The 14,049-nt window shown below is 42.4% G+C and overlaps 1 protein-coding gene across 2 annotated transcripts in view; it reads left to right on the forward strand.

Annotated features, from left to right (window-relative positions):
• Positions 1-6,888: 6,888 nt before the first annotated feature.
• LOC109562134 (protocadherin gamma-C4) overlaps positions 6,889-14,049 on the forward strand; it is a 186,171-nt gene continuing 179,010 nt past the window's right edge. Inside the window, exons 1-2 of one of the 2 annotated variants that reach the window (XM_070792084.1) lie at positions 6,889-7,561; positions 7,810-14,044. In XM_070792084.1, the coding sequence (XP_070648185.1) occupies positions 11,627-14,044 (2,418 nt within the window). In that variant the 5' untranslated portion in view covers positions 6,889-7,561; positions 7,810-11,626. Of the gene's footprint in view, positions 7,562-7,809; positions 14,045-14,049 lie in introns of those variants that run through there. The other variant, XM_070792077.1, reaches the window with a different exon arrangement.

Below are 14,049 nucleotides of genomic sequence, written 5' to 3' on the forward strand. Positions count from 1 at the left end.
AGAATATCTGTGATACTGGTGAACCAAATATTTCTGTGAAGCAGTAAATTGCCCACTGTGGGAACAAGCCTCAAAGGGCTTCCTACCTGTGATAAAGGAGTATCACGATCAGGCTAGTGCTGTATGTTTGAAAATTCCTTTTAATACACTTTCAAGTTCCTTATACTATGGAGGTTATGTGGGTGTTGGGAGAAGCCTTGTTTATATTTTGGAAACTGAAAATTATAGGAGTGAGGAAATAGCAAATGCCCCCCAAATATACCTTATATACTGTTCCAGCAGTATACAATCAGTAAAAAGCAGGTTAACGATAATGTAGCAGCCTCTTGTATCAAACAGGAAGCTTTCTATAGGAAAAAAGGTCAACCTACACTGGTTTAAACAATAAGAAAATGTGTTATCTCAAAAACTAGATAGTCTAGAGTAACTCTGTCCAAGAGAAATACAACGTGAGCCACAGGTGAAAGCTACATATGTATGTTAAATTACCTAGAGGCCATATTAAAATGCCAAAAAAAGCACATTAAATTAATCTCAATAGCATTTTATTTAACCTAATTATCAAAAATATTGTTAAACATGTAATCAGTATAAAATTATTAATGACATATTTTACAATCTTATTTTTTACTGACTCTTCAAAATCAGGTGTGTATTTTACACTTAAGGCACATTTCAGTTTGGACTATCCACTGGCCCAATGGCTACATGTGGATGGGTGGTTACAGTATCAGACAGTGTAGTTCTAGAAGTATGGCTGCCTCTAGGCAGGATAGAATCATGGTCTGGCATGAATTGTTAAACTGTTGCTAATTTTGGAGAATGAGCATTTATTTATATTTTCGTATTTTTTCAGCCTTACCCTCACCTCCTTGTAAACTTCCAAAGTCTGTGGTCATAAGAAACCTGCCAGCAGTAACTGAGGAACTTCCTTCCTTGTCCATGGTAAGTTCAGAGAGTGGTTCTTTCCAACCAGAATCTGTCTTTCAGTTTGATTGGACCAGCTTAGACCATATGCCTATCCCTGGCTCAATCATAGTCACCAGCACCAGAGGAATACCTTAAGCCTGTATTTTCAAAATGGTGGGGAGGAAAAGACATTCACTGATGTCTGATTCACTGATGATTGTTGCACCTGTGGGATCTACTGGCATCTCATGGGTGCTGCTAAATATCCTATAATGCATAAAACATCCTCCCTACAACAAAGTTATCTAACTCAAAATATTGCAGTAGTACCAGGGTTGAGAAACCTTGCCCCAAGCTTGTTATTTTTTAACTCATGGTTTTTAAAAAGACATCTATTTACTTGGCTGTGTTGGGTCTCAGTTGCCACACTCAGGATCTTCGTTGTATCCTTTGGGGTCTTACTTCCCAGACCAGGGGTTGAATCCATGTGCCCTGCATTGCAAGGTGGGTTCTTAACCACTATACCACCAGGGAAGTCCCACACTGGGACTATTTTTTAATTATTAATTGCTTTAATACATATTCCTAAACACGGGCAAGAGGAATGAGATCACCAGTATTGGCTTAGATCTATCAGAACCTACTATCACTGTGAATAGTTTCAGCTGCCCCTTAAGTACACAGAGGGTGGCCCTCTAAAAAGGAAGTGTTGGTAGAGAGGAAAGGGCATGGGCAACTGTCATAATCTATTTGGGTTGCTGTATCAAAATACCATAACTTGAGCGGCTTATAATCAATGGAAATTTATTTCTCAGATCTGAAGGCTGAGAAGTCTGAAAAAGGCAATGGCAGCTTTGGTGTCTGATGAGGGCAGGCTTCCTGGTTCATAGGAGGTAGTCATTTTTTGCTCTGACCTCACATGGTGAAAGGGATGGGGGAACTCTCTTTGGCCCATTTTACAGAAGCACTAATGCCATTTATTAGGACTTCCCTCTCATGACCTAATCACCTCCCCAAAGCCCTACCTCTCAATACCATCACATTAAGTTCCAACAAATGAATTTTTTTGCAGGGTGACATAAATATTCAGTCTATAGAGGTAATCAGTAGTATCCATGAGAGAGCGGATTATTATGAGGATTATAATAGTATATGTAATCTATATACTACTAATCAATTCAGTCGCTCAGTCATGTCCGATTCTGCTGCCCCATGAATCGCAGCACTCCAGGCCTCCCTGTCCACCACCAACTCCCGGAGTTTACTCAAACTCATGTCCATCGAGTCGGTGATGCCATCCAGCCATCTCATCCTCTGTCGTCCCCTTCTCCTCCTGCCCCCAATCCCTCCCAGCATCAGAGTCTTTTCCAATGAGTCAACTCTTCGCATGAGGTGGCCAAAGTACTGGAGTTTCAGCTTTAGCATCATTCCTTCCAAAGAAATCCCAGGGCTGATCTCCTTCAGAATGGACTGGTTGGATCTCCTTGCAGTCCAAGGGACTCTCAAGAGTCTTCTCCAACACCACTGTTCAAAAGCATCAATTCTTCGGCGCTCAGCCTTCTTCACAGTCCAACTCTCACATCCATACATGACCACAGGAAAAACCATAGTCTTGACTAGACGGACCTTTGTTGGCAAAGTAATGTCTCTGCTTTTGAATATGCTATCTAGGTTGGTCATAACTTTCCTTCCAAGGAGTAAACGTCTTTCAATTTCATGGCTTAAATCACCATCTGCAGTGATTTTGGAGCCCCCCCAAAATAAAGTCAGCCACTGTTTCCACTGTTTCCCCATCTACTTGCCATGAAGTGATGGGACCAGATGCCATGATCTTAGTTTTCTTTTTCTTTTTTTTTTCTTTTATTTATTTATTTATTTTTTTTCATGATCTTAGTTTTCTGAATGTTGAGCTTTAAGCCAACTTTTTCACTCTCCTCTTTCACTTTCATCAAGAGGCTTCTTAGTTCCTCTTCACTTTCTGCCATAAGGGTGGTGTCATCTGCATATCTGAGGTGATTGATATTTCTCCTGGCAATCTTGATTCCAGCTTGTGCTTCCCCCAGCCCAGCGTTTCTCATGATGTACTCTGCATATAAGTTAAAGAAGCAGGATGACAATATACAGCCTTGACAGACTCCTTTTCCTATTTGGAACCAGTCTGTTGTTCCATGTCCAGTTCTAACTGTGGCTTCCTGACCTGCATATAGGTTTCTCAAGAGGCAGGTCAGGTGGTCTGGTATTCCCATCTCTTTCAGAATTTTCCACAGTTTATTGTGATCCACACAGTCAAAGGTTTTGGGATAGTCAATAAAGCAGAAATAGATGTTTTTCTGGAACTCTCTTGCTTTTTCCATGATCCAACAGATGCTGGCAATTTGATCTCTGGTTCCTCTGCCTTTTCTAAAACCAGCTTGGACATCTGGAAGTTCACAGTTCACGTATTGCTGAAGCCTGGCTTGGAGAATTTTGATCATTACTTTACTAGCATGTGAGATGACTGCAATTGTGCAGTAGTTTGAGCATTCTTTGGCATTGCCTTTCTTTGGGATTGGAATAAAAACTGACCTTTTCCAGTCCTGTGGGCACTGCTGAGTTTTCCAAATTTGTTGGCATATTGAGTGCAGCACTTTCACAGCATCATCTTTCAGGATTTGAAATAGCTCCACTGGAATTCCATCACCTCCACTAGCTTTGTTTGTAGAGATGCTTTCTAAGGCCCACTTGACTTCACATTCCAAGATGTCTGGCTCTAGGTGAGTGATCACACCATCGTGATTATCTTGGTCATGAAGATCTTTTTTGTACAGTTCCTCTGTGTATTCTTGCCACCTCTTCTTAATATCTTCTGCTTCTGTTAGGTCCATACCATTTCTGCCCTTTATCGAGCCCATCTTTGCATGAAATGTTCCCTTGGTATCTCTAATTTTCTTGAAAAGATCTCTAGTCTTTCCCATTCTGTTGTTTTCCTCTATTTCTTTGCACTGATCACTGAGGAAGGCTTTCGTATCTCTCCTTGCTATTCTTTGGAACTCTGCATTCAAATGGGAATATCTTTCCTTTTCTCCTTTGCTTTTCACTTCTCTTCTTTTCACAGCTATTTGTAAGGCCTCCCCAGACAGCCATTTTGCTTTTTTGCATTTCTTTTCCATGGGGATGGTCTTGATCCCTGTTTCCTATACAATGTCACGAACCTCCATCCATAGTTCATCAGGCACTCTGTCTATCAGATCTAGTCCCTTAAATCTATTTCTCACTTCCACTGTATAATCATAAGGGAATTGATTTAGGTCATACCTGAATGGTCTAGTGGTTTTCCCTACTTTCTTCAATTTAAGTCTGAATTTGGCAATAAGGAGTTAATGATCTGAGCCACAGTCAGCTCCCAGTCTTGTTTTTGCTGACTGTATACAGCTTCTCCATCTTTGGCTGCAAAGAATATAATCTGATTTCAGTGTTGACCATCTGATGATGTCCATGTGTAGAGTCTTTTCCTGCATTGTTGGAAGAGGGTGTTTGCTATGACCAGTGTGTTCTCTTGGCAAAACTCTATTAGCCTCTGCCCTGCTTCATTCCGTATTCCAAGGCCAAATTTACCTATTATTCCAGGTGTTTCTTGACTTCCTACTTTTGCATTCCAGCCCCCTATAATGAAAAGGACGTCTTTTTTGGGTGTTAGTTCTAAAAGGTCTTGTAGGTCCTCATAGAACTGTTCAACTTCAGCTTCTTCAGTGTTACTGGTTGGTGCATAGGCTTGGATTGCTATGATATTGAATGGTTTGCCTTGAAAACGAACAGAGATCATTCTGTCATTTTTGAGATTGCATTCAAGTACTGCATTTCGGACTCTTTTGTTGACCATGATGGCTACTCCATTTCTTCTAAGGGATTCCTGCCCACAGTTGTAGATATAATGGTCATCTGAGTTAAATTCACCCATTCCAGTCCATTTTAGTTCGCTGATTCCTAGAATGTCGATGTTCACTCTTGCCATCTCCTGTATGACCACTTCCAATTTGCCTTGATTCAAGGACCTGACATTCCAGGTTCCTATGCAATATTGCTCTTTACAGCATCAGACCTTGCTTCTATCACCAGTCACATCCACAGCTGGGTATTCTTTTTGCTTTGGCTCCATCCCTTCTTTCTTTCTGGAGTTATTTCTCCACTGATCTTCAGTAGCATATTGGGCACCTACTGACCTGGGGAGTTCCTCTTTCAGTATCCTATCATTTTGCCTTTTCGTAGTGTTCATGGGGTTCTCAAGGCAAGAATACTGAAGTGGTTTGCCATTCCCTTCTCCAGTGGATCACATTCTGCCAGACCTCTCCACCGTGACCCACCCGTCTTGGGTGGCCCCACACGGCATGGCTTAGTTTCATTGAGTTAGACAAGGCTGTGGTCCATGTGATCAGATTGACTAGTTATCTGTGATTATAGTTTCAGTGTCTGCCCTCTGACCTACACCACTATATTAGTTCCAGGTGTACAACATAGTCATTCAGTATTTTTGTACATTACAAAATAATCACGACCACTGTAAGTCTAGTTGCCATCTGTCACCATACAAAGTTATTATGATTTTATTGACTATACTGTATTCCCCATGCTATCGATTTCATCCTTGTGACTCATTTATTTTGTAACTGGAAGTTTGTACCTCTTAATATTCCTCACCTATTTCACTCATCCCCACACCCTTGTGACAGCCACCTGATTGTTCTTTGTATCTATGCATCTGTTTGTTTTATGTTTTTCTTTTTTCGGTTCCCCATATAAGTGAAATCATATGGGATTTGTCTTCTTCTGTTTGACTTACTTCACTTAGCATTATATCCTCTATGTCCATCCATGTTGTAGCAAATGGCAAGATTTTTTTAAAAGATTTATTTATTTATTTATTTATTTTATTTTTTACCTGTGGTGACTCTTCATTGCTGCACTTGGGCTTTCTCTAGTTTTGGGAGCAAAACTTTGTTGCGGTGCACAAGCTTCTCATTTCCCTGGCTTCTTTTATTGTGGAGCATGTTCAAGGGCTTCAGTAGTTGTGGCACATGGGCTTAGTTGCTGCAGAGCATGTGGGATCTTCTGGGACTAGAGATGGAATGGTGTCCCTTGCACTATAAGATGATTCTTAACCACTGGACCACCAGGGAAGCCCAAGATTTTGTTCTTATTTATGGCAGTATACATATGCCATATGTACATATATGTACACCACTTCTTATTTATCCATTCATTTATTGTTGGACAATTAGGTTGCGTCCATATCTTGGTTGTTGTGAATGGTGCTGCAGTGAACATAGCGGTGCTTAATCTTTCCAAATTAGTGTTGTTATTGTTATTATTGTTATTTTCAGAAACATACCCAGAAATGGAATTTCTGCATCATGTGGTAGTTCTGTTTTTAATTTTTTTAGGAACCTCATTCTCTTTTTAAAAAGGAAGGAAATTCTGATATAATAATGCAACATGGATGAACTTTGAGGATATTATGCTATGTAAAATAAGCAAGTAAAAAAAAAGACAAATACTGTATGATTCCACTTATATGAGTTATTTAGAATAGTCAAAATCATAGAGACAGCAAGTAGAATGATGTTTGCCAAGGGCTGGATCAAGAGGAGAATGAGGAATTACCATTTAATGGGTAGATGGTTTCAGTTTCATGAGATAAAAAAGAATTCCAGAGATGGATAATTGTGATAGTTGCATGACACTATGAATGTACTTAATACTACTAAACTGTACACTTAAAATGGTTATGTTGGTAAATTTTGTTTTATGTAAAATCATAATTGAATAATGCAATTACTGATACTTTAAATTTTTTGTTGGTATTTTCTACTTTTTATAGTGGTGATTTCTTTTATATTATAGAATATACAGTGAGAATTTCCTTTTCTAATGTAAAATTGTTTTTACAATGGATAATTTCTTGAGTAAAAAATGTTTAAGAAAAAGAAACTTCAGTAGTATTCTTCAAAAGAAAATGTCAAGAGGGAAATTGTGTAAGAATTTTAAACTGATGTGAATTTTAATAAATTTAAACATTTGTTTTAAATTTTGTAGAAATACCATTTTATTGATATTTTATCAAAAAGAAATAGTGACCGGTAGCCTTTATACTGAACCAACTGGTATTTTAAAATAAATCCCGGAAATAAAGGAGGACTTTCAGAAATAACAAGCGGTAGATATCCTACTGGACCTCTGGGTGCCGCTGTCGGCCAATCCGTGGCTGGAGTGAAACAAAGGGATCCACTAGCGATTCTGACGCAGCAATGTCCGCAGACTTTTGAGAAATGCACCAGGAGCAGACTGCACACCATCTCTCCCGCAATCTGCTCCAGATATCTGGGTCTAGAAGGTGAGAAAGAGCCGCTGCCTTTTCTTTCCAGCGCACTTTGGTAATCCGAGGAGCAGCTGTAGTGAGGTGTATTCAGACCTACAAAGCAGCATCAAGAAGAAATGGAAGTCTCCTTACAAGGAAGACACGGGAGCGAAGGAAGCGCTCTTTCTTTCCCGATGTCTTTGTTCAACTTAGTGAACTGCGCAGAAGAGGCACTGTGAGATTCCTTCCGGGAGACGTAGCCAAGGATTTAAAAGTGGGGATTCGCGCCAAAGATCTACCTCTCGGTGACCAGAACCATGGGTGAGTGCTGAGCAAGGAGCAGGGAGGAGCAAAAGAATGACAGGATAGATGTAGCCAATAGGCCAAAGGGAGTCCCTAGGACCCTTGAATTCTGAAACCTTCACTGGAAATTATTTTACATAATAAAAGTAGTTATATAAATATTTTATATTTATATTTTATATATTTATATATTTTATGTAAACTATTTCTATTAAAGTAGGGCTTCCGTGGTGGCTCAATGGTAAACAATCTGCTTGCCAATGCAGGAGGCTCAGGTTCGATCCCTGGGTTGAAGCGATCCCCTGGAGAAGGAAATGGCAACACCCTCCAGTATTCTTGCCTGGGAAATACCATGGACAGAGGAGCCTGGTGGGAGATAGTCCATGGGGTTGCAAAAGAGTAAGACACGACTTAGCAACTAACAAACAACAATTTACCCTAGATATAAATAACATATGGCTTTGAGCACAGCCATTTTGTATTGCAAATTCTGGAAAATACCTTAATAGGAGCAAAGTTTACTTCCAAACTGCAGTAGATACGGATGCCGCAAATAATTCTCTACAAGTTTATCAGATTAGTTTCAGTTAGACAGCTCTCTTACTGCCAAAAGTAAAAGAGAACACTGGGGCAGTAAACTCTCTGGTTATTTATTGGGAAAATCTGGACCAGTGTAGCAGAGCTGTCATCACTTAGTGGTTAAGAGAAGATTCAGGGGAAGATGCAGGTCTTGGATGCCAAAGCCAGTCCTCCCATACTGAGCTACAAGAGTACAGCAGTCTGTCTGCCAGAGAACCTCCTTGTCTGCGTTCTTCAGGTGATCCCTGCAGACCTAGATGACACCCTTAAGGTAGAGTTCTCCTCCACTTTTCACAGTCTCACCAGGCATACAGAATATATTCCATAATGACGGCACTGTCTTTGACTTTGAAGAATGACAGTTACATCACAGCATAGAAGAGAAGACTGGGGACAGTTAAGGGCCTTTTTCACAATCCTGGTTGAAATGGGGTTGAGAACTATAATGCAGTGCAGGTGACTTTCAGCTGGATGTTTAGTCCTATTAGAGATAAGAACTATAGTTGGTGTAATCAAAACAACAGGACTCAGAGACTTGCTTGAAAAGAGCAGTGAAAGATATAGAGAGTAATAAACAGAGAGCCAAACAATTCACCAATGAGAATTAGTAATTCTTTGTAAACCACTGGCAGATGAAGTTCTAAACTGGGGGCTGACTTGGAATTATGAGGTAACTGACAAGGACAAGCTGTCCCTCTCCTCCCACACAAGCATCAGCCTGAATATAACCCACATCAGCAAAAACGCTCTAGTTTTCCAACAGGTCTACTGTATGGTCCAGGAGACTGCAAGCACTCACCCAGCACCCTTTAGTGCTGCCCATTGCACACTTTAGTGCTTCCAACTCAAATTTGGTGCTCTAAGTACATCCTGTTTTTCCTGACCAGTGACCTGGTGCTGTTGTCTGACATGTCAGCGAGTGTAGAGCACAATGGTGTTCAATGCAGCCTACCTTTGAGCTGACGCTATGCCCCTCGACCAGGGCTCAGTGACATCCTGAGTCAGCCTGTAATAGTGGACTACCACTGCCAAAACTTAAAGAACACTCGCTATGCCAGGAGTTGCACCTGGAAGTTGTGTCCCTCTTCAGTGGGGCACTGCTTACTGTGCAGCCGGACTACCTGGTCGCCAAGATGGACACTGACTGGGCACAACACCTGCCTGTCCTGCAGGTGCTTCAGACCACCTGATCTGACTCTTCAACCTGAGGATGCCCAAGAGTCAGATGCCCACTGGGGCACTATGGATGACAGGGATGTTGCTCTTGGGGACTTGCTGGTCACTGTGCTCAATGACAATATTTGTCACACTGCCGCTGATCTTTGCAGGAGCTATGGACAGACTTCCATGACCACCTGGCACCTCCTACCAGAGCTGCAGTTTTACTTGGTTATGGCCTTTTGGCCTTGATCTCCATGCTCTTCTTCCTACAGTGACTCTGGCCATAGCCCAGTGCCTGCACTGCTCTTCCAGCCCTGCTTTCAGCCTGGTCCAAGCCTGGATTTGGAGTTGCTCCCACTTTAGCAGGAGAGATTTGCCCTATTCTTACTGTCAATTTATGGCTTGACTTCAGATCTTGCAATCTTAATTTCTTCAAATTAACTTGGAAACCTTTTAACTGGATAGTTTCTGTAGTACCATCAGTGAAGCCTTAAATATTACATTGGATTCAAATGTATACGTGTGAATTTTAACACTTTTACTTCATCAATATCCTGCTGTAAGCAGTTCTGCTTGCTTTTGTTGTCTTTAGAGGTGAGGGGAGCTCTACAAATTCACTTGCTAGTTTCTATGTATATTTTGATTTGTTTCATTAGCCAGAAAGTTCCTTTGGGCAAAATTTTGTGCCTATTAATGTATGGTCTGAGAAGTTATGTTTCCTGCTGAAGAGTTCTTTCTTCGAAATATTGAAGGAAGTTCACGGCATCTTTAAGTTTCTGCTCTTGGGCTCCATTATACTTGTCTTTGAGAAGTGGAAAATTGTAGATTTGGTTATATAAGAACATAGATTGTCTCTCCCAAGAACTATTCTGGCCTTTGTTTCCTTTCTTTCATCATTTTCCAGACCCTTCTTAGTCATGGTGTCCATGGGTTGGCTGCCAATATCTAGCCCAATTTGTTCCTGAAAAATGTCAACCTCTAGAATGCAGAGATCATTCTTTCCTAACTTCTGTGTAAGTTTAAATAAATGACACTAAGTCTGAGACATTTTAGTTAGTAACCATTTACTAATTTTGCAATGAGTAAAAGAAGGAAGGCAGTATAGTTTTAAAATCTTGCTATTTTAGAAAACCAACTTCTTTTGGAGAATGTATTAAGTGTGGATGTAGGAAAATACATGTTATTCTAATATAGACTAAAAATAAAGATGTGGCATTTTTATTTTCGGTTTTGAAAAATAATATCACTGCCTCTTGTGTCTCTTAAAGGCTAAATTAGATGTTCATGTGACATTTTTCCAATGGAATGTCAAGAACCCAGTGTTTTTTGTTTGGTTTGGTTTGGGTTTTTGGCCACAACTCTTAGTGCCTGGACCAGGGATCGAATCCATGTCCCTTGCACAGTCTCTCTCTCTTTTTTTTTAACAGAGTCTTAATCATTGGACTGCCAGGGAAGTCCCAGCCCAGTGTTATTTTATTCAAAATATATTACTTTCAGCTGAGTTAAAGGTCTTTTTAAATTCCATATTAAAGGTATTTTTAAATCCACATAATACATAGATACTACAGTAAAAGAAAAATAGGATGGAGTAAAAAATATGTCCTTCAAAACTCCCAAGATTTCTGCTAAATATTCAGAGCACAACATATAGGAGGTAGGACAGTCTGATGTATTAAAGTCTTGCTTACACTCTGAAAATTTATTTTTCCTTTTAATTTTTTTTTCATCCTCTAGTCAAAGAGCAATTACTCTTCTCTATGGCCTGTGAGATGACCAGGCGGTCAACATACACTCCAGAGGTGGAGGGATGATTAGTCTCCTTTGTGTTATTTCCCGAATAGCAAACAGGGAATGCTTGGGAATTCCCAGGTAGTTTGGGAATACTACTGGAATATCCAACAGAGCTTGGATTCTACTGTATGTTACAATTTAGCAGTAAGTAGATGTAATTAATTAATGAACATAGTAGTTTCTCCTTTTCATAGTGTTAATGTATTATGCTTAGCGAGTTTCTTGACAATAAACTAAGACTTAAGGAAACGTAGATCAGCTGAATGAGAAGAGAAAGTTCAAGTATTATCTAGGAGTGCAGTAACTGGTTAGGACTCTGGGTGCCGCTGTTCACCAGTCTGGAAGATGAAGGCAGCACGCATACACCCAGGGCGGGAGGGGGACTTCTTGAACCACCATCACTGCCGGATTGAAAAGTCTTTCTGAGGCTGCCCTGATCATACTTCTGGACCACTTTCTGCTCTGAATTCTCCTGAAAATTCTGTTTAGACTCAGAGAACAGGCAAACACTACTCTTGGTGCTGGACTGAGAGAATACGAAGCAAGAGAGCAATGGCGATTCGAGTGAAGGTGCTCGGCTGCCGCAGGCTGGTCCTACTGTACCTTTTTCTGGGGCTGTTGTTGGAAGCCCAGGCTGGGAAGATCCGCTACTCGGTGTCAGAAGAGACAGACAAAGGTTTCTTTGTGGGCAACATCGCCAAGGATCTGGGGCTACAACCCCAGGAGCTGATGGAGCGCCGAGTCCGAATCGTCTCCATAGGTAGGAAGCAGCTCTTTGCTCTGAACCCGCGAAGCGGCAGCTTGGTCACCGCGGGCAGGATAGACCGGGAAGAGCTCTGCGCTCAGAACGCGCGGTGTCTGGTGAGTTTTAACGTCTTAGTAGAGGATAAAATGAAGCTTTTCCCTGTTGAAGTGGAAATAATTGATATTAATGACAACACTCCCGAATTCCAGTTAGAAGAAGTGGAATTTAAAATGAATGAAATAACTGCTCCAGGTACCAGGATCCCCCTGCCTTCTGGGCAAGACCTTGATGTGGGTATGAATTCGCTCCAGAGCTATCAGCTCAGCTCCACCCCTCATTTCTCCCTGGATGCTCAACAGGGATCTGATGGGTCCCAACAGCCGGAGATGGTGCTGCAGAGTCCCCTAGACAGGGAAGAAGAAGCTGTCCATCACTTCCTCCTCACTGCTTTTGATGGGGGCAATCCAGCCCGTTCAGGAACCCTCCGAATTCGGGTTCAGGTGGTGGATGTAAATGACAACCCTCCAGCGTTTACACAAGCAGTGTACCACACGAGTGTACCCGAGAACGTGCCTCTGGGCACTCCGCTGCTCATGGTAAAAGCCACAGACCCAGATGAAGGTGCCAATGGGGAAGTAACATATTCATTTCATAATATAGACCAAAAAATGGCACAAATATTTCACTTGGATTCTAACACAGGAGAAATAACAAGTCAAGAACCTCTGGATTTTGAAGAATACACAATTTATCCAATGGAAATTCAAGCTCAGGATGGTGCAGGCCTCATGGCCAGAGCAAAGGTGCTGGTCAAAGTTCTGGACATAAATGATAATGCCCCAGAGGTAACCATCACCTCTGTCACTACTTCAGTCCCAGAAAACTTTCCTCCTGGGGCCACAATTGCTCTTATCAGTGTGCATGACCAGGACTCCGGAGACAATGGTCACACTTCATGTTCCATTTCTGGAAATCTACCCTTTAAATTAGAAAAGTTAGATGATAATTATTACCGTTTGGTGACAGAAAAAACAATGGATAGAGAACTTACCTCCCAGTACAACATTACAGTAACAGCAACAGATCAGGGAACTCCGACTCTATCTACTGAAACACACATTTCACTGCAAGTGACAGATGTCAACGACAACCCCCCTGTCTTCCCCCAGGACTTCTACTCCACCTACATTCTAGAAAACAACCCCACAGGTGCCTCCATTTTCTGCGTGACAGCCCATGATGCCGACAGTAATGAGAATGCACAGGTCGCTTATTCCCTGGTGGAGGATACCATCCAAGGAGTGCCTCTATCCTCCTATGTCTCCGTCAACTCAGACACTGGAGTCCTATATGCCTTGCGATCATTTGACTATGAGCAGTTCCAGGACCTGCAGTTGAGATTGATGGCTCGTGACAGCGGGGACCCACCACTTAGTAGCAACGTGTCTGTGAGCATATTTGTGCTGGACCAGAACGACAACACACCTGAAATCCTGTATCCTGCACTCCCCACGGATGGTTCCACTGGTGTGGAGCTGGCACCCCGCTCTGCAGAACCAGGCTACCTTGTTACCAAGGTGGTGGCAGTGGACAGAGACTCTGGCCAGAACTCCTGGCTATCTTACCGCCTACTCAAGGCCAGCGAGCCGGGACTCTTCGCGGTGGGGCTGCACACGGGCGAGGTGCGCACAGCGCGGGCCCTGCTAGACAGAGACGCGCTCAAGCAGAGCCTGGTGGTGGCGGTCCAGGACCACGGCCAGCCCCCTCTGTCGGCCACCATCACGTTCACTGTGGCTGTTGCTGACAGCATTCCAGAAGTGCTGGCCGACTTGGACAGCATTGAAACTTCCTCCCACCGGGACAACTCCAGCTTCATGCTGCACTTGGTAGTGGCTGTGGCCGCGGTCTCCTGCGTCTTCCTCGCCTTTGTCATCGCGTTGCTGGTGCTCAGATTGCGACGCTGGCACAGACTGCGTGCGCAGACTTCAGCAAGTGTATTGGCGGGCTTGCCCACCTCTCACTTTCTGGGTGTGGACGGGGTGCGGGCTTTCCTGCAGACCTATTCGCACGAGGTCTCGCTCACCGCGGACTCTCGGGGGAGTCACGTGATCTTCCCGCAGCCGAACTACGCCGACACGCTCATCAGTCAGGAGAGCAGTGAGAAAAAAGATTTTTTGTCAGTACCCCAGTCTTTACTTGAAGACAAAAAGGAAACATTTTCTCAGGTAAA

This window comes from Bos indicus, chromosome 7 (assembly GCF_029378745.1).
Source record: "Bos indicus isolate NIAB-ARS_2022 breed Sahiwal x Tharparkar chromosome 7, NIAB-ARS_B.indTharparkar_mat_pri_1.0, whole genome shotgun sequence".
NCBI classification, from domain to species: Eukaryota; Metazoa; Chordata; class Mammalia; order Artiodactyla; family Bovidae; genus Bos; species Bos indicus.